This window comes from Aotus nancymaae, unplaced genomic scaffold, assembly GCF_030222135.1.
Source record: "Aotus nancymaae isolate 86718 unplaced genomic scaffold, 86718_ANA_hifiasm-v0.15.2.pri h1tg000011l, whole genome shotgun sequence".
Classification (NCBI taxonomy): domain Eukaryota; kingdom Metazoa; phylum Chordata; class Mammalia; order Primates; family Aotidae; genus Aotus; species Aotus nancymaae.
The window spans coordinates 59,794,382-59,820,657 of NW_026988422.1; the positions used below are offsets into that span (position 1 = coordinate 59,794,382).

General features: G+C 38.1%; 1 protein-coding gene across 1 annotated transcript in view; it reads left to right on the forward strand.

Moving 5' to 3' along the window:
* The window catches only part of GPATCH2L (G-patch domain containing 2 like), a 62,527-nt gene that overhangs the window by 17,334 nt on the left and 18,917 nt on the right, over positions 1-26,276 (forward strand). The window contains 6 exon segments of the mRNA XM_012438257.3: positions 2,490-2,666; positions 4,186-4,265; positions 7,231-7,275; positions 7,277-7,298; positions 8,595-8,649; positions 11,678-11,763. Of these exon segments, the coding sequence (XP_012293680.2) occupies positions 2,490-2,666; positions 4,186-4,265; positions 7,231-7,275; positions 7,277-7,298; positions 8,595-8,649; positions 11,678-11,763 (465 nt within the window).

Consider the following 26,276-nt stretch of genomic DNA (forward strand, 5'->3'; position numbering starts at 1 on the left):
CCTGTCTTAGCTTCCCAAGTAGTTGGGACTACAGGCGCCTGCCAGCACACCTGGCTAATTTTTGTATTTTTAGTAGAGATTGTTTCACTTTGTTGGTCAGGCTGGTCTTGAACTCCTGACCTCTGGTGATCCACCTGCCACGGCCTCCCAAAATGCTGGGATTACAGGTATGAGCTATCATGCCCGGCCCTTGGCAGCGCTCTTTTAAGGAGCTCCTGTATCAGGCATCTTAGTGAACCCAGGTTGAAGACTACTGGTCTATGTGATCTCACAACGTTCCTTGTAGTTCAGTGAGTCCCTTTTTGTATTAAGAATCTTGAATGAATGCTTGAGAACCAAAAAAGTTTCATTATAGTCAGCCATTTGTCATCAGAAAACATGGCCTAATTAAATATGCTATTTCAATAAATGGCCTAAAGAATGCTTATGAATAAGGAAGAATTAATATATTGAAGTACAGAATTACTGTACAGTAATTACTGTCTTCAATTCATCCATGTATCTGGTTTCGTGAGATGCTTTTAGAGTTGTGGTTCTCAAAACGTGGTCCCCAGGCCAGCTTAGCATCATGAGGGAACTTGTAAGAAATACACATTTTTGGTCTGCTCAGACCAGAATCAGAAACTCTGGAGGAAGGGCTCAGTGTTTTAACAAGCCCTCCTGGTGCTTCTGATGCATGCTCAAAGTTGAGAACTTCTGTATCAGAGAGCTGTGTGTGATGTGTTTTTATAAGGAAACACTTTGAGTAACTTCCTTAGTGGCAATATCTGCTGCTTTTTACCAGAATGCAGTTTTCATTGCCCATTTTGGAGATCACCACAGTGATTTAAGAGTTATTATCCTGGGTGTTAAAGACCCATGAATCTCATACTTCGTGTGATTGACATGTTTTGAGCAACTTCTCTGGAATCCAGAGTATGTTAGAGAATGACTGCATTCTGAACTCTTTAGATATTCTTGTAATAATTTCCTTCATCTTTGCTATTTTGAAAGGGGTATGGTGTGGCTGACATAAAATTATCTATCTTATTCTTTGTTGGCAGGAATAAACTCTAGTGGAAACTGAGATACTATCATTGTAGCCAGTAGAAAGAAGTTTGTACCAACAGTCTGGATATATGGATCTAGTTGTGACTTTGCTATTAATTAACAATATGGCTTTGGGAAAATGGTATGATTTATTGAAACGCCTCTGGGAATTATATTATTTGTTTTTGTGGTTATTTTTTTTCTCCCCAGTAGCTTGGGTTGCTAGTCTCAAGATGATTTTCTGTCCCGTTAATGAGATATCAAGAAAAAATGAAGTATGGACATACACTGTTTATTCACCTTTTATGAGAAAGGCAAATATAGCAAGAAATCCCTCAGGAATAGCCAGCTTTGAATTGAGAAACATTTATGGACTTTGAATCCCCAAGTTTATTTATACCACTGAGAATGGTACAGGGGAGGCAGTTTATTTTTGTAGTGAAGATCTCAGGCTTTTGAGTTAGTCTGGCTTTGGGTTCAGATCCTGGCTTCATTGTTTACTAAATTGACCTTGACTTCTCTGGGCTTTAATTGCCTTGTTTGTAAGTTGGAATTAGTGTAGGGCTTGGAAGAGATGACATATTTACAGATTTTTAGCATGGATGCTGATAGGTTGTAAAGGCTTACTAAGTGATAGCTTCATCTATTTATTTTTTACTATTAAAGCAGTCCAGAGTAACACAGTATGACATTTATGTGAAACCAGGTTTATGTTTCAGTTTTCATTGTAATATGAATCAAGATGGACCAGAACAATTTTTGTGTGTGTATGCTTTGATTTATTTAAAAGTATAATCAGCCTGTAATTCCAGCACTTTGGAAGGTTGAGGTGGGAGGATTGCTTGAGCCCAGGAGTTCAAGACCAGTGTGGGCAACATAAGGAGACCCAGTTTCTACAAAGAATTGAAAAAAAAAAGCTGGGTGTGGTGGCTCACGCCTGTAATCCTAGCACTTTGGGAGGCCAAGGCGGGTGGATCAGTTGAGGTAAGGAGTTCAAGATCAGCCTGGCCAACATGGTGAAACTCCATCTCTACTAAAAAATACAAAAAATAGCCGGGCATGGTGGTGGGCACCTGTAATGCCAGCTAATTAGGAGGCTGAGACAGGAAGAATTGCTTGAACCTGGGACGGGAGGTGGGGGTTGCAGTGAGTGGAGATCGCACCACTGCACTCTGGCCTGGGCAACAGAGCAAGACTCCATCTCAAAAAAAAAAAATTAGCCAGGCATAGTGGCATGAGCCTGGGGTCTCAGCCACTTGAGAGGCTGAGGTGGGAGGATTGCCTGAGCATGTGATTGTGCCACTGAATTCCAGCCTGGGTGACAGAGCAAGACCCTGTCTCAAAAAGGGGGAAAAAAAAAAAGGATGATCAAAACTATAGCACTAAGAAATCATCCCTCCCATTTGTTTTCTCAGACCTTGTTTAAAATTGTAGTATATGGTATGATCTCTTTACTTTAGGTGATGATGAGCAGAGTGATTGGTTCTATGAAGGAGAATGTGTCCCAGGATTCACTGTCCCTAATCTTCTGCCCAAGTGGGCTCCTGATCATTGCTCTGAAGTAGAAAGAATGGATTCTGGATTGGATAAATTTTCAGATTCCACATTCCTTTTACCTTCTCGGCCAGCTCAAAGAGGTGAGTTCTGAGGAGACCAAGAACTTCATGCTTTTATGGTTCTGTTTGGGCAGAGCAATCATCACATAGCAAGCATACTCATGCCTTCAAGCACACATTAACTGTCTACATTGTGGAGCTAGCTCAAGGATTTTCTAGGAGATTCAGAGTAAGTCTCAAAGCTTAAGATTCTGTCCATTCCTTCCTAAATGAATCCATGGAGACTCTTGGGACATAGATTAGCAGGACATTCCTTCAGCTTGCCATTGCCATTTGTGCCAGATTTAGGGAGCTTAGCGTCATGTGACACCTGCTTTGAAACTGACAGGTTATTGACTATCAGATATTGGAAGAGATCAGATTTCAACGAGAACATTTGCATACATATTTTTATTTTCAGTAGGAGTATTCACATATAATAGTGTTTTAAAAATGGATGCTTTAAAAATAATTTAAGTAGTTTTATTTTAGTGACCCTATTATTGGGGACTTTAAAACAAAGATGTTTCATTTTCCCTTTGCTTTTTCTTTAATTATGATGTACAGAGTGGGTGGAAAGAACCTAGGACAGAGAGATGAAAATGTGGTGTTAATACTCTGGTACTGTCTACCAAGCTCTGTGACAGTCACTTGATTTTCTTGGAATGTCAGGGTCATCACTTAAGATATGTGACATTGGACTAAACCATTTCTTTTAGCGCTATAAATTTATGATTCTAGGGTTCCCAGTAACTCCATAATCAACCAGTTAATCAGTTACTAGTAATTTGTTGGACATCTGTTGGTGATCAGAATCACACTGTGAGATGTAAACTTGTATTACGTAGGCTTTTGTCTTGGTGAATTTGGGTGGTTGAAAGGCCATCTCACAGCAGTTTGTTCTTGGTAAAGACTGGCTGAGGCACACATTGCTTTACTGAACATTTCGGTGAACATTTCTAGATGTTTTTAATGGATCACTTAAAATATACACAAATAAGCAAGAATAGTAAGAAGAAACTTAAAATGGCCTATAATCTCATATCCAGAGACAATGTCCTTAATAACATTTTGGTGTGGATTCGTCCAGTTGTTCTTACCTTGTGTAGAACACGTGGCAGTGAGAAAAGTTGGGTTATCTGATGCATGCTATTTTCCCCATGCTGTCATGAATTAGAATGTTTTTGGCATAGAAACTAACATGTAATTTAAAATTAAACATTGTTAGTAGTACCTTATATTTGTGTGGTGTTTTCAGTTTATAAAGTCCCTTCTACTTGCTATTTCATTGGGTCTTTAAAACAGCCCAGTAAGGTAGGACTGAGTGATTGTCCCTTTTATAGATGGAGGATGCCTAGGTCAAAGGTAAGTGGCATGCCTGTGATCATACTGCTAGTGACAAAGACATGGGAATAATAAATCCTTGGCAGATAGCTCTGTGATACTAGTTTAAAGGTCAGTCTAGTAAGATCCTGGGGGTAAAGCCTTCAGTGTACTAGAAACATATGATTGCTTATGGATTTTCTGCATTCAGTATTTGAAGCCTTTCTTCTTTTTTTAGGGTACCATGCTCGCTTGAATCGTCTGCCTGGAGCTGCAGCTCGATGCCTCAGAAAGGGGCGAAGAAGGCTAGTTGGGAAGGTGATACCTCTCACAGTTTACTGGGCTCAGTGGGGAGATAATATTCCCTGTGGGAGTTGTGTACCCTATTAACAATCAGAGGTTCTGCAGAACTCCCTGACGTTAATGGAGCCAACTGGAATGTGTTGGGAGTTTACAAGAGTGAACATTATATAGAATGTGAATGGATATACAAATAAAATATGAAACGTAATTCATACAGAAGTTCTGACGAAGAAAACACTGTCATTACGGTGTCTTTTGCATATAGACCTAAAAGCCTTATCTGTCTCTTCTGTAACTTTTTATTAATGTTATGTTATTATTGTGTAAGTTAAAATACTCTTGGCTTCTTTATGACTCCTCTTGAATTCATGAATGCATCTTTGTTCTTTCCTAACTTTGGTCTTTCATCCTAGAATTCATTAAAAAAAAAAATCTGTTATTGAGTTTCAAGAGCCCCTCCTTGACCATGAGGGAGAACTATCTGCTGTTTATTCAGTTCTGCCTTTGCCAGGGATGGTGCTAGGCACTCAGCTCATTTAATTCTTCCAGCAACCTTGTAGAAAAAGTGCAGGCCCCCTTAGCAGGTGAGGAAAACTTAGGTTCGAAGAAGTTAAGGAATGTCTTATGTTACCCAGATATGTGTGGCAGAAGAGAGATTTGAACCCAGATCTACTTTTATCTTTTTAAATTTTTGTTTATTTAATTTTATTTTTTACTCCACTTTGAGATTGAGAAATTAAGACAGGGGCTCATCCTCAGTCAGAGAAGATGGTGGTGGGCAAAGAATAAGGAAGGGAGAGGCATTGAGAGCATTTTGTTTGTTCACTTGGTAAGCATTTAGAATGCCTGCTAGGTGGTGCACTGTGTGCCACAGTCTGGCTACCCTTAAGGGGATGCTACTGTTTTATCTCTCATCAGGGAGCAGTTTTCTCAAGTTTTAGACATGCAAAATGAGGCTGTTTATTTCCAGACAAGCTCAAAATTCTTATTTCTTCTTATTTTTAAATTTAAGCCCGATTTTTTTTTTTTTTTTTTTTTGAGACAGGATCTCACTTTGTTGCCTAGGCTGAAGTGTAGTGGCATAATCTCAGCTCACTGTAACCTCTGCCTCCCTGGTTCAAGTGATTCTCCTGCCCCAGCCTACTGAATAACTGGGATTACAGGCACCCATCACCACGCCTGGCTAATTTTTTTATTTTTAGTAGTGATGGGGTTTCGCCATGTTGTTCAGGCTGGTCTCGAACTCCTGACTTCAGGCAATCTGCTGGCCTCGGCTTCCCAAAGTGCTGGGATCACAGGCATGAGCCACCGTGCCTGGCCTCAAGTTCAAATCTTGAATTAGAAAGACATTTGATTGTTGGAAGACTGATACCTTTCGGATTACTGATTTTATAGACAGAATGCTGCTTTTGCTATTCCAAGAGCTTATTGTTAACAGGATAGCTAGCAGAATAGCAGACATGGGGTGGAGGAAGGAGAGGGTTTTACTTTTTATTGTTTAGGCTTGATAGATAATGTTCCCGCTGCCACCTATGTTACTTTTTTTCAGCTTTTATAAAATGAGAGCCTTCTACTTCCATGCAAGCAAGCCACTCCAGGCCTGTTGGACGTGCCCCTAATGATTTCAAATGAATAGGATAATATTTACTTGTTTAATTCATCTTCATCACCTTAAAGGGATATTTATCATTTCTAGCAGAGGTCACCGCTCTACCCTCCTTCTTCCCCCTCCCCCATCTCTCTTCTGCTTTTCTAAATTGTAATCATAAATAATGAGTTTCATTCACAGCTCCCTGCCAGCGAGCTGCTAATTACACAAAGTACTGCTTGTAATTTACACAGTAATAAACTGTAAATTTAAACATTACGGCACTTTAAGTTAATAATTTTTCTGCTGTAACAAATAGCTCATTTTTCACCCATCTTTTCCCTTGGCCCCCCTACCATGTCTGTGTCTGTGATCAGTAGGCATAGCCATAAAGGATGCAGAATATGAAGAATACAGTATGTGAAAACTTCTCATTTAACTCCACTCCTGCCCAGACTCTGGCCTCAGATTCATTTTTCTGTAGCCAGTTCTGCTGAAATGTGTAGCCTGATGTTTAGGATAGTCCACACATATAGATAAATACAGATAATAACATTTGTCCAGGCACAAATGTGTTTGAAGAACAGCCTTGATGTTCTTGACATTCATGCCTGTGACTTGTGTTCTCTCAACACAACAGTTACTGAGATGTGTGTTGGTATGCCTTCCCAGGTGCCATGGTAGATAAGCACTGTGAATGTACTCAAATGAAGAGTGAATGGCCATTTTCCAATTTTTTGGAAATGGTTGGTTTCTGAATTGTTTGTGGTGTTATGGGTAAGCTTTTACACCATAATCTTGAGAACCCTGAATTTAGGAATCAATTTTATACAGACTTCTATTTTTATTTCATGAGATAACATTTGAGGGACAAAGTACAGAGTAACAATTTTTGCAAGTCACAAAAGTCCTCTGATGTATTTATATTTAGTCAGCAGATATTTACGTTTTACCAGTGAGGATTTGGTTATGTCCCAGAATAAAGACTGTTGGAACTATAATCACATAGCTCTAGGGAGCTTGGTGTGCTGGCTTGTTAAAAATTGGCTACTGTTGTATTTTCTAAAACAGTATTTTTACTACTATATACTTCAGTAGTTCCAGGAGGTATATTGCTTACTATATTAAAACACCATATATAGTGAATGGTGTTTATAAAAACTTTTGGATCACTGAAGAATAATAAATTAGGATAACATGTAATACTTTTAAGATAGATTCCAATAAAAAGAAACATAGTTGCTGTTTTATTTTAAGATTCACTTTTGACATGTGCCTTTTCAGATTGCCTTGGCTGGCACAGTTGTGGGAAAGATTGAGCTAGGTGACATATTGTGCTTTATGTTTGTTTCTGTGGTTGGATGTTACTCTTGTCTGCTTTTGTCTTTTTAGGAGACCAGCATAAACACTTTGGGTACTGAGAGGATAAACCATATCACTAGTGACCCTCGGCAGAAAGAGTAAGTGCTTATGTATTTACTGGCTGTGCTAGTTTCTCCTTGGAGGAGGAGGTAGAGGGGAGTCTTATGGAGCAACTTAGAAATCAGGCTTCAGAGCTGAAAGAGATCTTAAAGGTTTATACTTTATAACAGTTAAAGATGGCAACATCCTAAACCTGTGACAGTGATATTCTTTTCTAGACTAGTTTCATTGTGTTGTTTTTTTATACCTACAGATGCTGCATTTAGTAGCCTCCAGTAAGGATGTTTATTTTGGACTAATTTTTCTGTCTCTAAATTTTTTTTCCAAAATGCATCATTGCCTCTATCCTCCTATATTCTCTTCCCATTTTTAGACCTTTTTATAGGGAAATATCTTTTCTTTTTTTTCTTTTTTCTTTTTGTTGAGACAGGGTCTGGCTCTGTCACCCAGGCTGGAGTACAGCGGCACCATCATGGCTCACTGCAACCTCTGCCTCCTAGGTTCAAGCAATCCTCCCACTTTGGCCTCCTGAGTAGTTGGGAATACAAGTGCATGCCGCTGTGCCTGGCTAGTTTTTGTATTTTTTGTAGAGACAGGGTTTTGCCATGTTGTCCAGGCTGGTCTTGAACTCCTGGGCTCAAGCAGTCTGTGCACCTTGGCCTCCCCAAGTGTTGGAATTATAGGCGTGAGCCACTGTGCCTAACCTGTAGAATATCTTTTTGTCCTAATTACTGTGGTGAGTGCTGTAGGAAGGCTGTATGTAGCCACAGGAAAATAATTCTGCCACTTCTTGTGACAGCCTTGTCCCCTAACATGGTTGGTTTTTGCATATATCCTGTGTGCATCATGCTCAGTACCCAGATACGATCCTGTACACATCCAGACTGGGGTAATTTTAATATACAAAATACAAGTGTGGGTGTGGTTTATGCCCTTGTTGAGTTGAGGCTTCTGTTGTCAGGCACAGCTGAGAGGGTATTGGTGTCACACTGTAGTCTTGGGTTTATTTCTGTTGTCCAGTCTTTTACATTCCATTGCAAGCCTTTTTCCTTTGAAGAGGCTTTTTTTTTTTAGCAAAGTGTTCACATACATTTAATCTCTTTCTCCTCTGATTACATCTTTTCTCCATTCCCTTCTTTGTCTTCATTATTCCAACATCTTATCTTCTTCTCCTTTCTGTAATTTTCCTACCACTTCTTTTATTGTTTTCTTTCCTGTTATTCTCTCCCTCTCTTTAGTTTCTGGTTACCATCAGCTGGGAAAAGAGAACGAAATCAGGTAAGATCATTTTTCTTTGTCATCTTTATTTTATCATTTGGTTTCCTTTTCTTTAGAAAGAATAAAGCGTTGGCTTCTGATTTTCCTCACATTTCTGCTTGTACACATGAGGTAAGGTTTCCTCTTTCTTGTTATTTTGATTTTCTTGGAGAACAGTTTTCTAAGAGTATCCAATACTTACTGCTAAACACTGCAGCTAATTCCTTTTTTTAGGTTCAATTGTGATCATTAGTTTCTTGTAGCATATATTTCATAGGAATCCTGTTTTTATTTTAGTTTTGAACTTTGCAGTATGAATGCAGAATGAGTCTCATTTGCGTATGGTTTAGTTCAACATCAGAATCCTGCGTTGAGAAGTACTATGTTGAAGCCTAAACACATGAAGCAGAAGGTAGAGCTGCTTTGGGTGAAGTGGGGTCAAAGCCTTAGAGCAGTGGTCCCAACCTTGATGGCACTAGGGACCAGTTTTGTGGAAGGTAGTTCTTCCATGGACCCAGGTTAGGGGCATGGTGAGGGGGGTGGTTTTGGAATGATTCAAATGCATTACATTTATTGTGCCCTTTATTTCTATTATTATTACATTGTAATATATGATGAAATAATTATACAACTCACCATAATGTAGAATCAGTGGGAGCCCTGGGCTTGTTTTCCTGCAACTAGACAGTCCATCTGGGAGTGATGGGAAACAGTGACAGATCACCAGGCATTAGGCTCTCGTAAGGAGCATGTAACCTAGATCCCTCACATGTACAGTTCACAGTAGGGTTTGCACCTCTACAAGAATCTAATGTGGCTGCTGATCTGACATGAGTCAGAGCTCAGGCAGTAATGCCAACAATGGCGAGTGGCTGCTTGCTGGCAGCTTACCTCCTGCTCTGCGGCCCTGGGATTGGGGACCCCTGCCTTAGAGCCTTTTCTTCTTAGTCTTTTCCCTAGCTACCCCCGTGAGGGGGCCATTGGCATATTTAGGCCTATGTAGAGGGCTCACAATTTAAAAATTAACTTCCAGTGGTTATCGATACGTTTTTTTATGTGTAAAGTTTTGTGATTCTTTTTTGGAAGATTGCTTTATCTTGGTGATTAGTTGTAAAATAGATGAACACTGACAGGTAAAATGTTTTAGGCTTCCTGTCTGTTGCTGTTGGGGTTTCCTTTTGGAAACAGAAACTCACTTTCTTGCCCAGGTTGGAGTGTAGTGGTGCGACCTCGGCTCATTGCAACCTCTGCCTCGGAGGTTCAAGCAGTTCTCCTGCCTCAGCCTCCCGAGTAGCTGGGACTACAGGCTCGCCCTGCTGATTTTTTGTATTTTAGTAGAGAAGGGGTTTCACCATGTTGCCCAGGCTGGTCTCGAACTCCTGAGCTCAGGCAATCTGCCTGCCTTGGCCTCCCAAAGTGCTAGGATTATAGGTGTGAGCCACACGCCCAGCTGTTTTTTTTTTTTTTTTAATTACTTAGTAGCTTATTGAATTGATACACATTTTAGACTTGGAATCTTCATTATGAATTTGCTGTTTTGAAATGAACTAGAGTGGTAGAAGATATAACTGGTGTATGTGTATGAGATGATTTTAGATGACATATGAACACACAATTTTTAAGTTGTGTATTCTGGTGTGCATTAGGAAAAAATGTAATTGTATCAATTACTATATTTCATGGAAATATAGTAAGGACAAGGCTGTGCAAAAATAATTGATATGAGGAAAAGTAAAAAGCAGTAGTACAGGTTGTAGGCAGGTAAGGAAAGTCATGAAGGTGGTATGTGAGAGATTGCAGTTGGGGAATGTTAAGCTAGAGCACTAATCATGTCTGCATTAGAGGATCTAAAGGCAAAAAGGACCTGTGGCAGTCACCTGGTCCAGATGTGTTATTTGCAGATGTTGAATTGGAGATCTATAAGATTCAAACTATTTGCCCAAAGTCATACAGCTAGTAGAACCAAGATTGGAACCTCTGTTTCAGATAGAACAGTTGCTTAGTTTGTATTCTCATAAAATACGTTTGAAGTCATCATTCCAGATTCTTCCAGTCTTTGTATGTCAGAAGGCATTAAATTCTAAACTTTTTAGAGAGGACTATTTGTTGTGGAAAAAGTCCAAAGAAACTAGCAAACATAAAGTGAGGTATCTCATTTGATCCTCACAGCCACCTTTTGAAGTCAAATAGATGTTTTGCACATAAGAGACTGAAATTATAATCTGAAAGCAATATTTCACTTAGCCCTCATAATAACCCTGTAAAATAGGTAAGACAGGCTGGGAGTGGTGGCTCAGGCCTGTAATCCCAGCACTTTGGGAGGCTGAGGCGGGTGGATCGCCTGAGGTCAGGGGTTTGAGACGAGGCTGGCCAACATGGAGAAACCCCACCTCTACTAAAAAAACAAAAACAAAAAAAAATTAGCTGGTCATGGTGATGGGCACCTGTAATCCCAGCTACTTGAGAGGCTGAGGCAGGAGAATTGCTTAAACCTGGGAGGCTGAAGTTGCAGTGAGCCAAGATCGCGCCACTGCACTCCAGCCTGGGCGATGGAGTGCTACTCTGTCTCTAAAAAAATATATAGGTAAGACAGATAGTGATATATTCATTTAACAGATGAGGATAGTAAAGCTCAGAGGTTATGTGATTTTTAACACTCAGTATCTTAGTGGTAGATTGGAACTAAAAGGTGTTCTAATTCTTAATCTAGTTCTTTTTCCACAATAATATGCTGCTGTTGTGCCAACCAGTTATTCTTAGAATCATTTGCCAGGATAAGGAAATGAAAAGGTAATTTCATGGTAATCTTGTTGGAAACAAGGGCTGATACACAGTTGATAATCATCAGGCACAAGTTCTTGTTATACCACTTGGAAAATACTGTCTTCTGCCATTTAAGTGACTATTGTATATCAGAAGTTTTTGAAAAATTGTTGTTTAACAAGGAATAGTTTTTTGTTTTTTTTGAGGTGTGCTAGATCAGGTTTGGTACATTCACAGGCACATTATTAAATATGTGTGACTTTACTGAACAGTGTCTGTGTTTGATATGACAAAAGAGTTGGTCAAAGCAGAAAAGTAATCAAAGTGTAGGTTACCCTTTAGGAGTCAGGTCTGTTTCATGTAAGCCTTACTAAAATAGTCTTATTTATTCCTGCAGTTCAATCCTCTGTCTCCCCTTTACTCCCTGGATGTTCTTGCCGATGCTTCTCACAGAAGGTGTTCACCAGCACACTGCTCTGCCAGGTAATTGTCTTTTAATAGCTGTTATTTTCTTCTGGACAATACTATATTCCTTTCTATAACACCTCAAATTATAAAGTCTGTTTGTGTACAGTATCCAGTTTGATCCTGACAACAATCCTTTGAGGTAAATAGATGTTTTACAGATGTAGAAACTGAGACAGAGCAGTGAAGTATCTTTCCTGTGGTCACAAGGCTAGTATGTGATTAAGTCTCATACTTAACTTTGACCTAAGTCTTCTAGTTCATATTTCATTTTATTTCTACTGCTAAAAGCCCCATCTTCAAAGAACATTATTAATGTTCCTTGGCATGACCTGCAAAACCCTGCATAATCTGACTTCTCCCTACATGTACAGCCTCCTTCCGTATAATTTTCTCCCTCTGTTGGGGAGAGATCCAGTGGTACCAGGGAGCTCTGTTTTGTTCTTCAAAAACAGCAGCAATCCTTTGCTGACTCTGAACCTTTCCACTTCTTCCCTTTGCCTGGAAAACTGTCTTTGAGCTGCTGCTTGTGTCAGCTAAGTTGACACCTCCTCAAGGAAGACCACTCAGACCATCTTGTCTAAGGGGCCACCTCCAGCACTTCCTGCTCATTATCTGTTTGTTTCATTTATGGCTCTATCACAGTCTGTAATGAATTTGCTTATTAGTTTATTTTAGTGGGGTTTGTTTTTTCTTTTGCTGTTTTGTTTCCACTTTATCCCCCAGTCTCTCCCACTGGAATATAAGCTTCAAAGAACTGGGATGTTGTCCTGTTCCCTGATAACTCCTTAACATCTAAAACAGTATCTGAGACTTGTTAGGCATATTTAATATATATTAGTCAAATGAATGAGTCCTTACAAATATAAATTCTTTTAGGTGACATGGGAAGTAAATACAGTTTTAATAGTAGCATCCCGGGCAGGGCTGTTATGCAGAAAAGAATAGCTAATAGGCTGAACCCCAGAAGTTTTCTTATTTCTGGTTGCACAAAGAATTTCTTTCCAAGGTTCTGATAATTCTTTTTTATTCCTAATAAGTTCTTAAGTGGTTATGTTCATAGATTTTGAGGTGCAGGCTGCACTAAGTTACTCTCCCATGGATACAGTTAGAACTTCTACTATGGGCTATAATAATAAATTTTGCACTATAACCTACTGCCAGATCTTTCTACTGAAGAAGTAGTATTTCTGTATGAATGTCTTTTGAAAAGAGAGACCATCACAAATGGTGTTATTAAGATTGCCTGGACTATAACATAGTGAGACCTTGTTTCTACAAAAAAATTTTTTTAAAAAAATCAGTTGTGTCTGGTGATGCACACCTGTAGTCTCAGCTACTTGGGAGGCTGAGGTGGGAGGATTGCTTGAGCTCAGGAAGTCAAGGCTGCGGTGAGCTGTGATGATGCCACTGCACTCCAGCCTCGGTGACAGAGTGAGATCCTTTCTCTTAAAAAAAAAAAAGTGTGGAAAATTGGAGAATGATATAAACTACTAGTAGTCAGGTCTTTCCTTCAGTAGCATGATGTTTATTCATCATTAATTCATTCAATGTTTGCTGGCACCCTACTGTGAGCCAGCCTCTTTGTTTAGATACTGCCCTCAAGGAGCTTACATTCTCATGGGGAAGTCAGGTATGGAAGTTGACAATTACAATAAAGGTTTGAAAAAGCACAGAGGAAGGGCCCCTAACTTTAAGGCTCAGGGAGATCTTTTTAGAGGTGGTTGTGCTCAAGCTGTCATGGAGGACAAGATTTTAATTCATAGGAAAATAGTCCTTCAGCTTTTTGTCTGTGTATATACTACTTGGGAAAATTATTTGAGTAGCATCATATCATGTCAGAATGCTGAAAGTGGATTACTTTCCCTCCTCTCTTTACCTCTGCTACCTAAAGCTGTGCTGTGCTAAGATCAGTATTCGTACTTTTGTCAGGTTTCTTTTTTCCTTTAAAAGCTTATCCTGTGGCTGGACTAGGCATCAGCTTCTTGTTTCTTTGTGTATCTCCTTATCCATATCACTGTCTTCACTCTCTTGCCTCGCAGTGTTTGTGGCTAAACTTGGAAACATAAGGAAGTCTCAACTGTGCTTCTGGTATACTCAGCTCTAGGGTAATATTTCTTATTGCTTTATATATTTATAGCTGATACTTCAAAAATTTTTTTGTTTTAAATTATACATATGTGTCTAGTAGCGCATATTTTTATTTTATGTATATGTACTACATATATAGTTTTTTTTCAGATTTTTTACTCATGAGGGTACACATCAATAAAGCTTGGCAACCACTGCTTCGTGGGAAATGATCAGCACAAGTGACTTCTATGCAGGTTTTAGAAAATGTGAATGATGACATACTGAGCTCTCAGGGCAACCGGTCACTCCTTTGGAATAGTGGTCTTCCTCCCCAGCAAGGGGTTAGTGAAGAAGGAACTGTCTAGCTCCAGTGTGACAGCCTGATGAGACTGGATTCAGAACTAGGCAGTAGGCTTTGCAGAGAACGGATCATTTAGCAAAAGCCGGGCACCAGTGAGGAGTGTAAAGGAGTAGTGGTGGCAGGAAAGAGGCAGGTGAATGACTGTACTAAAAACTGTTTCGAATGGAAATTATATCTTTTTCTTGTTCCATTTTATTTGTAGTAGGGAAAAATTTCTTTCAAAGCATCTGGGCAGCATTGGAAATTTCACACGCATCATTAACATGGCGTGTGTGTGTGTGTGTGTGTGTGTGTGTGTGTGTGTGTGTGGTGACTATGTTATCATTAGTGGTATAATTTTATTTTGCAAAGAGAGAAGTGTTTCCTGTTTTATCACAGCTTTCCCTGAGGAGGGCTGGTGTACTAATTTGCCGTATTGCCTCCTGGCTGTTCCCAGGCTGTTTTTCCTCTTCATCATGGAATTTTTAATGGCCCTACTGCCTCTTGGGAAGCATGTGAGGAAGAGTTCCTCAGGGAGTGCTTCCCTTTTTTCACATGCCTATAATTACTCTCCTTTAAGAGCACAAAGAGTTTGATAATCATGCCTGAACTATGAAGGTTCCCTCCTGTCAGGTTACTGAGCTGAGGCTGTTTTTTGCCCGGACACTACCAATTCCATTCTCCCAAGCAAAAGCGAGGGCTTTTCAACAGTTTCCTCCCTGCTAGAACCATATACCCCCTCTAGTTCTCGGAATTGGTGGGGTGGGGTGGGGGAGGCATTCTAAGAGTGGTGCATGACCTCAAGATCCTTTCTTGTTTAGTATTTCATTGCTATAAACAAATAAATAATTGGACCATAATCTTAAAATAACACCTTATTGATGTATCATTTTAATACAGCCCAGATGGCAGGTGCAGTGGATGGGAGGGAGAGTTTTGTGGTCTTTGTACCATCTAATACGTTTTGTGGATTTCAGGAATACCACTCTGGAAGTAGTTAACTTGGTGGTTTTCAACCTTGGCTGCATGTTGGAATCACTTGAGAAGCTTTAAGAAAATATATCCGTGCTGGGCTCCACTTCCAGAGATTCTGATTTAATTGATCTGGGGCGAGGCCTAGACATTGGCATTATTTTAAAGCTCCCTAGTGATTAATATGCAGCCAGAGTTAAGAACTGTTGTCCTAAATGCATAAGGTTTTGTGACTGGTGCTTTATAATTTGCCTAACAGGGGCTCCCATTTCATAATTGGCACGAACTCTGTACTTTGTTATAGTAGGCACCATTCCTTATGATAGGTAGACGTCTGGACTTCTCTTAGCTTTGGAGAACCTACTGCAGGTAAGAAAGAGTATAGTGTTTGCACAGTGCCCAGCATGTAGTTCTTAATAAATGGGTGGGGGGCAGAGTTTTGTCAGGTGGATGTATGGATAGTTGGATAGTTGGTTGGGCTTGTAGATGAAATCCATAAACCAACTGTTTTGGTTTGGTTGTTTCTGTTGCTAGTTTTGGGATTTGCTGTTAAAGTTGTAATACTTGAATTGATATTGGTGTTAAGAATTGCTGCTGCTCAAACAGCAGATGGTGTGGTTGGTGTTCCGGTAGAGGCAGTGGTGTTGTTAAGGGCACAGTCACACACTTGTAATTAGAAGACTAGTGCTGCAAGCAGTTTTTCCCAAAATGAGACATTTGTTGATTTTGAAGGATAGTTTTTCTTACTATTATTACCAAAGAAAATGATAGCTAGAATTTATTAGTTGCTGTATACAGGTCAGTTGCATCGGTGTGATGCATAAGACACCAGTTGCAGTTTTTTCAAGCAAAAACTTTTCATGACATTGCTTTAATTTTCTCCAACTCAGAAGGAAAGGTCAACTTTTAGTGACCTTTATTTTGGAAGATAATTTGGTCACGCATTACCATTTAAATTTATTCTTTCTTTAAGCTCTAAAATAGCAAAGCACAGATATCTTCTTTTCATATAGGTCAGCTTCCTTTGTAAATAAACTATTTTTTCTTTGAGAAATCTTACTTTTAGTTGCAGTAAGGTTGGCAGGTAGCCTGGTGTGCAAATATTATACGTGTTTCTTAATGAATGAATGAAGTCTCATAGCTTCTACTTTCTTTATAGTCCATTGGCATAGGTAGTAGGAGATTAAGAGCATGGATATTAGTGTCAGACAAACCTGGGTGAGAATCCTGGCTTTACCCAGGCAAATGACTTAATCTTCTCATATCTTAATTTCTACATCTTTCAAATGGAAATATCAATACTTTTTAAATTGGATGAGTAGGGATCAAAATGAAATAATATATGTAAACATTAACATCTTGGTAACCAATATTATTTTTGTTATGTAATGACTGCCCTACCCTGTCCTTAGGATAATTGCAGTTTTAAAAACTGAGTTGGCTTCCAGAGTCATTTGCTAATTAGGTGAATACAGATTCTTGAGGTGCTTAAATGGCCTCAAATGAACTACAAGAGGAGGTATTTGGACAGTGTTGGGGTTAAAATAAAAAAAGAGAGAGAGAGACTTTCCTGCCCATTAGAGAGTTGAAATAGGATAGGCTGAGCTCATTTGTAATTCATTTTATCTGTTCACAAACGTTATGATCTGCATATCAGAGTTGTGTGCCCAGCTGGCTGTGCCACTTGACAAGGAGTTTCAAAGAGCAAGAAGAAGACTCACTTCATGCTATTAATTTTGACCTTTGGAACCATAATAAACAGCCTGAGGTTTTACCTCAGGGCTTGGGGGAAAGAATCTTTTATTAGTCCTGTATTTGTTGAGGATGCTGTGAAGTACAGTGGTGCTTTCTCACCTCTTTAGTGCCTCAGTTTCGGCCATGTGTGAAGCAATGTTTCTGCTGTACTATTGTCTATCAGGCTGCCTGAGCCTGTTGGAGCTGCCCATTGTATAGTACACAGTTCTTGAATCTTTTGTCCTCTGTTGGAGGGTCTCATTGACAGTGGCTGTCAGCTGGCTGGCATCTTACTGCCTAAGTGGAATGTTGAAAGCATTTTTTCTCTTCTCTTTTTCTATTGTAAAATAATCATCTTTCCAACTGATGTGAAATGATTCAGCTCTTATGGGTGGCATGAAACAGCTTCATGATATGCCTACGTTAGACCAGCTAAGGGACTTAGATTAGGGAGAATTTTCAGGAGCCAGTGAGCAGTTTGTCACAGACTACTGAGGGTTAGATTTAAGTGAAAACTATTAGTGGAATTGCTAGGATTGCTTCCTGTTAGATAAGCCTCCTCCGTTTCCTATGATAATTGTGAAGTGGTTTTTTCCTTCCTGACTGCCCCTAGTGCCATAGGCCTAGATCTTTTCCCAGATGCAAGTCTGTGAAAATATTTCCCCTCCTGACTGCTTAATAAATGTCAGTAAACCCTAAAGGTAAAACCGCATGTGAGAAAGGAGTCTCACATTTAATCTAGGGATTAAATCCCTAGATTTAATCCTCCTTTTTCTCTTTTTACCCTAGCACTTTACTTGTTCTCTGATTACAACTCAGTGTCTTGGAATATTAATTCTTTCTTTAGGAATTGGCCTTCCTTCTATGTTGTGAGATCCTGGGGACAGGACCTCAGCTCAGTCATCTTGTATCTCCCTCTGCACATCCAGCATGGTATTTTACACAGGGTGGGCCTCCATAAATTTTTGTTAAAAATAATTGAAGTGAATAGATTAGTAATTAAGGAGAATAATTGGAATATATGATATAGATGACCTTTGGTCCCTAGAAACATCAAATTTTTTCCTGGTGTTGCTTGTTTGTGTTAAAGAAAAAGTATAGAACACAAATACCCTTTTACATAGAATTTTATTAACTTTTTAATTTTTAATTTTTGTGGATATGTAGTAGGTGTATATATTTGTGGTGTACATGACATGTTTTGATACAGGCATGCAATGCATAATAATCACATCATGGAGAATGGGGTATCCATCCCCTCAAGCATTTATCCTTTGTGTTACAAACAAATCGGTTTTACTTTTTTATTTTAAAATGTACAGTTAGATTATTATTGACTATAGCTACCCTGTTATGCTATCAAATAGTAGATCTTATTCATTTTTTCCTTTTTTTCATACATGTTAACCATCCCCATTCCCCACCACCCTCACTACCCTTCCTAGCATCTGGTAACCATCCTTCTACTCTCTATCTCCATTAGTTCAATTGTTCTGATTTTTAGATCCTGCAAATAAGTGAGAACATGTGATTTTTGTCTTTCTGTGCCTAGTCTGTTTTACTTAATATAATTATCTCAATTTCCATTCGTGTTGTTGCAAGTAGCAGGATCTCATTCTTTTTTTGACTGAATAGTACTGCATTGCATATATGCACCACATTTTCTGTATCCATTCATCAGCTGATGGATACTTAGGTTGCTTCCAAATTTTGGCTGTTGTGAATAGGGCTGCAGCAAACATGGGAGTGCAGATATCTCTTTGATAGACTGATTTCCTTTCTTTTGGGTATTTACCCAGTAGTGAGATTGCTGGATCATATCGTAGCTCTATTTTTAGTTTTTTGAAGACCCTCCAAACTGTTCTCCATAGTGGTTGTACTGATTTACGTTCCCACTAACAGTGTATGAGGGTTACCTTTTCACCACATCCTCGCCAGCATTATTAGTTGTATTTTGGATATAAGCCATTTTAACTGGGATGAGATGGTATCTCATTGTAGCTTTGATTTGCATTTCTCTGATGATCAGTGATGTTGAGTAGCATGCCTTCTTTTGAGAAATATCTGTTAAAATCTTTTGCCCATTTTTTGATTGGATTATTAGATTTTTTTTTTTCTATAGAGTTGTTTGAGCTCTTTATATATTTTAATTATTAACGCTTTTTCAAATGGGTAGTTTGCAGATACTTTCTCCTATTCTGTGGGTTGTCTCTTCACTTTGTTGATTGTTTCCTTTGCTATGCAGAAGGTTTTTAACTTGATGTGATCCCATTTATCCATTTTTGCCTTAGTTGCTGTGATTGTGGGGTATTACTCAAGAAATTTTTGCCCAGACCAATGTCCTGGAGATTTTTCCCAATGCTTTCTTGTAGTAGTTTCATAGTTTGAGATTTCAGATTTAAGTCTTTAATCTACTTTGATTTGATTTTTTTATATGGTGAGAGATAGGGGTCTAGTTTTATTCTTCTGCATATGGATATCCAGTTTTCCCTGCACCATTTGTTGAAGAGACTGTCTTTTCCCCAGAGTATGTTCTTGGCACCTTTGTTGAAAATGAGTTCACTCTACAGGTATGGATTTGTTTCTGGGTTCTCCATTCTGTTCCATTGGTTTGTGTGTCTATTTTTATGACAGTACAATGCTATTTTGGTTACTGTAGCTCTCTAGTATAATTTGAAGCTAGGTAATATGATCCCCCCAGTTTTGTTCTATTTGTTTAGGATAGCTTTGGCTAATCTGGGTCTCTTGTGGTTCCATATAAATTTTAGGATTCTTTTTTTTTTATTTCTGTGAAGGGTGTCATTGGTATTTTGTTAGGGAATGCATTGAATCTGTAGATTGATTTGGGTAGTATAGACATTTTAACAATGTTGATTCTTTTAATCCATGGACATGGAATATCTTTCCATTTTTTTGGTGTCTTCAACTTCTTTTATCCATGTTTTATACTTTTCATTATAGAGATCTTTTACTTTAATTCCTAGGTATTTAATTTTATTTGTGGCTACTATAAATGGGGTTAATTTTTTTTATTTCTTTTCAGATTGTTTCTTCTTGGCATATAGAAATGCTGCTGATTTTTGTGTGTTGATTTTGTATCTTGCAACTTTACTGAACTTGTTTATCAGTTCTAATAGTTTTGTGGTAGACACTTTAGGTTTTTCCAAATATAAGTTCATATGATCTCCAAACAAGGATACTTTGACTTCTTCCTTTTCAGTTTGGATGCCCTTTATTTCTTTCTCTTGTCTGATTACTCTAGCTAGGACTTCCAGTCCTAAATTGAATAACAGTGGTGAAGGTGGGCATCCTTATCATTGTTCCAGATCTTAGAAGAGAGGCTTTCAGTTTTTCCCCATTCAGTATGATACTAGCTGTGGGCCTTTCGTATATGACTTTTATTATGTTGAGGTGTGTTCCTTCTATACCCAGTTTTTTGAGGATTTTTACTCCATATAAAAAAATAAACTTTTCATTGACTTTAAAAATGAGTGATTTTTGAAGGTGAGCTATTCCTTAAACTAGCTTACCATTTGCAGACAGACTGTTTTCTCTCCTTAAGAGTGACTCTAAACATCTTTTTTCCAAATCTAAAGCAGTCACTTCAGTTATTTTTTTGTGTGTGCCAACATTGGTTCTATTAAACATGCATGTATTTCTCAAAGTATTTTTTTTTTCCCTAAAAGTACATTCCTGCCCCAAGGACATAGTGATCTGCCCAGTTTCCTAAGTAACACTGCAGTTTTAACAACTCACCTGATCTTTCAATTACCTGCAGTAAAACAGAAAATAGAAATGTGTTTACGGGTGGATAGAAAGAATCCTCTTTCCATTAATTGTTAATCTTCACCTTCACACTTGTGATAAGAATTTTGGGACTTTTTCTGAGGTAAGAATTTTTTTAAAAAGAGTGTATTTTTTGCTTTTAGTGCTCATTTTTCCAACTCTGCCCTGGCAAATGCCACCAAATTGGGGAAACTATGATACTCTTAGGGGAAGTACTGATCCCACGCTTATACTGTGAAAGAAGCACATGCCCCAGGTTTCACTGGCCTGAGTGAAGATTGTCCCTGAGGCCCTGATCAGATGAAACAGAGAACGTATAGCCTGTCTTTTCTCTAACTGCATATATATGGGGAGCAGTATTTTTATCTAAATTTATATTCATTTAATCATTCTATTATTCTTTAGGTTGAATAGTTAGATCTCTATTATTGACTAGGTTGGCTCTGAGAATTTGGTAGATTTTTCAGTTCAGTAATTTTCAAAGTAGGTAGGTTCTTACCAGAATTACCCAGGGAAAAATTTCAAAATATATTTGTTACTGATTCTGCTCCCACTCCTGCCCAGACTACTAAATTAGGATCTTGATAGGGATATGTGTATTTTGTAAAAGCTCCTTATATAATTCTGATAACCATTTGCCACTCTAGTTGAGAAAGAAGTTTTAACTTGGTGGAGACTTTAACTTGTACTCAGCCTTTTGTACACTCTGCCTAATTGAAAGATCACTTCCCCTAACACATTACATGGTTTGCAACCAAAGAACAACCAGATACTACTCTTGAAAAAGAGTTCTGAAATACCTGGTTAGTCTTCTACCCTTTCCACTTGTAGGGAGGGTCTCTGTATTGGTGAGAAAGAGAAGCTCAGACTCTTTTTATCTGTCCTTTTTGTTACCACATTTAGTGCCTTTGTCCCTTATTTAGTTTCCATTTGGAGAGTAAACAGTGATGCTTTCAAAGTAAAATCACACACATTAAATAAATAACACATTAAAAAGAAAAGGAGCCAAGTGGTTAAGTACCCCAAAATGAAAATGGGGTTGAGGAGGTGGTCAACCTCTTTATTTTTCCTTCCTTTCTTTAATTTTTTTAAGTCTGCAATTGATGATCTGGAATTATTTGGTGATAAACAAAAAACTGGAACTACCTCTTCAATAGGAAGCAGAGCTGTAGCAGTTCCCTTACCAACATACTAAGGTTTCCCAAAATAATACAGGTGGTCCTGCCAGCCTCACAGGTAAGATTCTTTACTCCTGAACAGAGCTGTCCTAATATTCTGGATGTGCCATGCCGCATGGCAGCTTCCATTTCCTGCCTCTAAATCCTCTTGTTCTAAGCACCCACTTCCTTCTTATTTTTCCCAGGCTTGTTCTTTTTTCTTCTTCTTTTTAAAGTTTATTTTATTTAAAAAAATTGATACATAATGCTTATACATATTTATGGGGTACACAGTGGCATTTCAGTACATACAATATGTGGTGACCAAATCAGGGTCATTAGCATATCCATCTGCTCAAACATGTATCATTTCTTTTTGTTGTGATCATTCAATATCCTCTTTCTAGCTATTTGAAATTGTGTAATATATAATTGTTAACTTACTGTAAGTCACCTTACAGTACTATAGAATGCTAGAATTTATTCCTCCATCTAGCTGTAAGTTTATATCTTTTAATCCTTCTCTATCCCTCCCTTCCGTTACCCCAGCCTGTAGTATCCTCTGTCCTACTTTTTACTTCTTTTTTTTTTTTTCCCTACTTTTTACTTCTATGAGATCAACTGTTTTAAGCTTCCACTTATGAGTGAGAACTCACGGTGTTTAACTTTCTGTTCCTGGCTTGTTTTCACTTAACCTAATATCCTCTATTCCATCCCTATTGCTGTGAATGACAGGACTTATTCTTTTTTTTTAATGGCTGAATAGTATTCCATTGTGTAGCAGGCCTGTTCTGGGTCCTCTTCCTTCTTTGTCCTCTTGGGTTCTTTCCAAGCAGATGAGGCCTTCACATAGAAAAATTGATCTTCCCAAGCTGTAAACTCTAGCAGTACTAATGTTCACTTAAAATCAAGAAAGAAGCAAAATGTCTTACTGTCCTTTTATAAATAACAGTTTGATTGTTCTCTTCTCCCCTCTGCAAATCTTGTCTAGGAAGGGGCATAGAGAAAAATATCCTTGTATACTGACAGCTAAGATATGCCTCCTATGAAATAGCTCTTCAACCTCAAAATGGGTCTTAAGAGAAATGTTTTAAGAGGGAAGGATTATTTAAATCAAATTTTAAAAATGAATATACCTTCTATTTATTGATACCTTAGTTTCTTTGTTGTTCATATTCTGTAACCTGAAAAGCTGTGCAGCTGCAGACAGGACTTGGCTACAAGATCCATCAAGGCAGAGATTATCTCTTGTTTATCTCTGTATCCCTACAGTTTAGTATAGTGCTTGGCCCAGAGTAGGTGCTCAGTAAAAATTTAGTGAACAATGTAAGAAGCAACAAAACTGCTTAGTAGAAAGGAAATAGTTCACAATTTACAATAAAATAATTGACAATAAATAAAATAATTGACAAGCTTCATTACTTGATTTCCTTAGAAAATCTATAGCTCTTTCCTAAGTTAAAACCAGAGGAATTTACAAAATCTGAAAGATTTAGGATATTCAAGACAACAGTTGGAAGTAGGAATGGGATGGTAGAAGTAGGCCATTTACTGCAGAGAGAAGTAATGTGCTGGAGGCATAGCAGTCAAGGGTCACTTAATGTAGAGACAATTGACTTGAAGGCTTAACAATATTGCCTAGAGGAGGAAGGACCACCTGAGCCATTGAACTCACAATAGCACCCTAAGACATTGCAGTATAATATCCTGTGTATATAATAATAGGTAAGTAATAGTTACTCTGTTTACTAAAGTAAACAAGTGTTTTCATTAAAAATTATTAAAAACTTAAACATTGTAGTGCTTAAATGGTTTTTTTTTAATTCCAAAATGACACTATCATTCCTTGAAAGTGTGAGATAAGTAGTACTGACTAGATCCATAAAAGAGTTGATAATATAAGCCTTTACCCATGTTACTGATGTATATCAGACATGCAAAATGGTGAAAATGTTGGATGAGGGACAAATAAAAGGCAGTATTTGTGTAGTTCAGCTCAGGTTGATACTCCAAGAATTAATATCTTAGTACACTTCTTCAGTACTTATGCTTCTCATTTTGCATCTGTCTCATGAAATGCAGCATATTGTAAACTGTGATCTTGAAGAAGCAATATTTTTAATTAACTTTTTATTGAAGGATGAACATACAGGGAAGAGTACAAATATCCAGATCAAGAAAAAGAGCATTACGAGAAAGAACCCCAGAAGCTCTCTGTGCCTCTTTATCTTCCTGTCCTCCCCTCACCACTGCGGTAGAGCGCTGCCATCCTGATGTCTAACAGTGACATGGTTTAGCTGGAAGCAGTGGTGTTAACATTTTTTCTGTAACATTTTGGAGGTTTCTTTAATGAGCTTCAGATAAAGAGGAAAGAAGCATGACTATACGCTATGGCCTTTGTTTGACTTTGTTTCTCCTTCTGAATCATACCTGAGGATAAGGATGATTGAATGAGATCAGAGTGCTTGGACAGTCTCAGTTTGGGTCTCAAGTCCCATGTTTTTGGAAAAGATGGATGCTCTATGTGTTCTACATTTCTGTGTTTTGAGGAGGAACACAATTTTGTAGTGTCACTTTATTTTCTGTTTGTGTCCGGACTTCAAAGGGATTCCACCACTCCATTCAGAATGAAGTCCTGTCTACCTTTGATGTTGTCATCGATGTTAATTTATTGTTAAATCAGCATGCTGCTTAGACTTATTCCCAGGATTTATGCAAGGTATGAAAAGGGAAATGTTTTCCCTACTTTACACATTCATAATTAGCTATTTAGAATTAACTGTTTGGGCTTTCAGAATTAATTATTCATGAGGTATTTGACTTAATTTTCTGTACATGACAGAGTGATCAATAAGAGGTGCTTTCGATGGAATTTTCCAAACCACTGGCTTTGTATTGTAAATCTCAGCCTGTAACATTTTTGCATTCCTAAAAAGTTTCTTAGGATTTTAGTCAAATTCTTGTATTTTCCTATTTATAAATTGAGTTGACTCAAGCTTTTGCTGTTTAGAGAAGTGAAAGAATGTGTGTGTGTGTGCACACACACGCACATGCATACACCCCTTTCAACTGTGGAAGTTATCATTTTGGGGACTTTCTGAGTCAAACAATTTGTCCATTCAACAGCTGTCTTGTTGCCTTGCTAACCAGGTTTTCAAAAGGTTTGTCTGAGGTTCCAGTTTTCAGACTACTAAGAGTCTTGATCCTCAGCTGGGACTACTGATTAGGAGTTTATCTGGTATAATTTTATATGTTATATACTTTGACTAGTTTTTTAGAATTGTGGTAGAATGTACATCATATAACATTTACTATTTTAACCACTTTTTTTTTTTTTTTTTTTTTTTTTTTGAGACGGAGTTTCGCTCTTGTTACCCAGGCTGGAGTGCAATGGTGCGATCCCGACTCACCACAACCTCCGCCTCCTGGGTTCAGGCAATTCTCCTGCCTCAATCTCCTGAGTAGCTGGGATTACAGGCACGCGCCACCATGCCCAGCTAATTTTTTATATTAGTAGAGATGGGGTTTCACCATGTTGACCAGGATGGTCTCGATCTCTTGACCTCGTGATCCACCTGCCTCGGCCTCCCAAAGTGCTGGGATTACAGGCTTGAGCCACCGCGCCCGGCCTATTTTAACCTCTTTTAAGTGTTCAGTTGGCTATTTGATTTTTAGAACTTTTATTCATTTATAGCATTTCTAATCAACAACTAGTGAGGATCACCAGTGTGCCTTGAGCTAGGATTGGTAGATCATTAATCATAGGAAAATTATCAAAGAAGTAAATAAAGTTTCTGTTCTCAAGATCCCTATTCTTAATCTCAAAGAGGTTGAGCCTTCTTGTTTCCTTAGAGAAGCAAGATATATGCACATCACTTAAACATTGCTTCATGGTAGATGGGGCCTAAATCTTCAAGGAAAGCTTTATGTAAAGGTGAGACTCATTTTGATCTTTAATCAGGGGCAGGATCTGTCTAGTTTGAGAGGGACAAAATCTTAACATATGTAAAGATTTTTATTTACTTCTTATTTTGGGTACAGTACAATGCATTCTTGGGGAACAGTGGTGAACTAAAATACCATACCAGCTATTTCAGTGTTAAGCCCATTATCTTTTACAGAATCCTTTGCTTTAAAATAAGCTGAATATTCAGATGAGGGAACATATTCTTGTCACATAATTAATACTTTTATTTTCTTTTTTTGCCTGTAAAATAAAAAACATAATTAATATTTTTAAAAGTCACAGAAACCAAATTTACTTAACTTGTGATATAGACAGTATTAAAAATTCAGATTTACATGGCAAGAGGTTAAACTTCCTATTAAAGTTATATGCAAATATCTGTGTTCGTGCAGCATTAAACTTTTCAGTGTATTACTTCTTGGGAGTGAGTATTTCATTAGTGATTTAGAACAATTGTCGTTATAGTTTTTATGAAAAATAATTGTATAAAAATAAGCACATA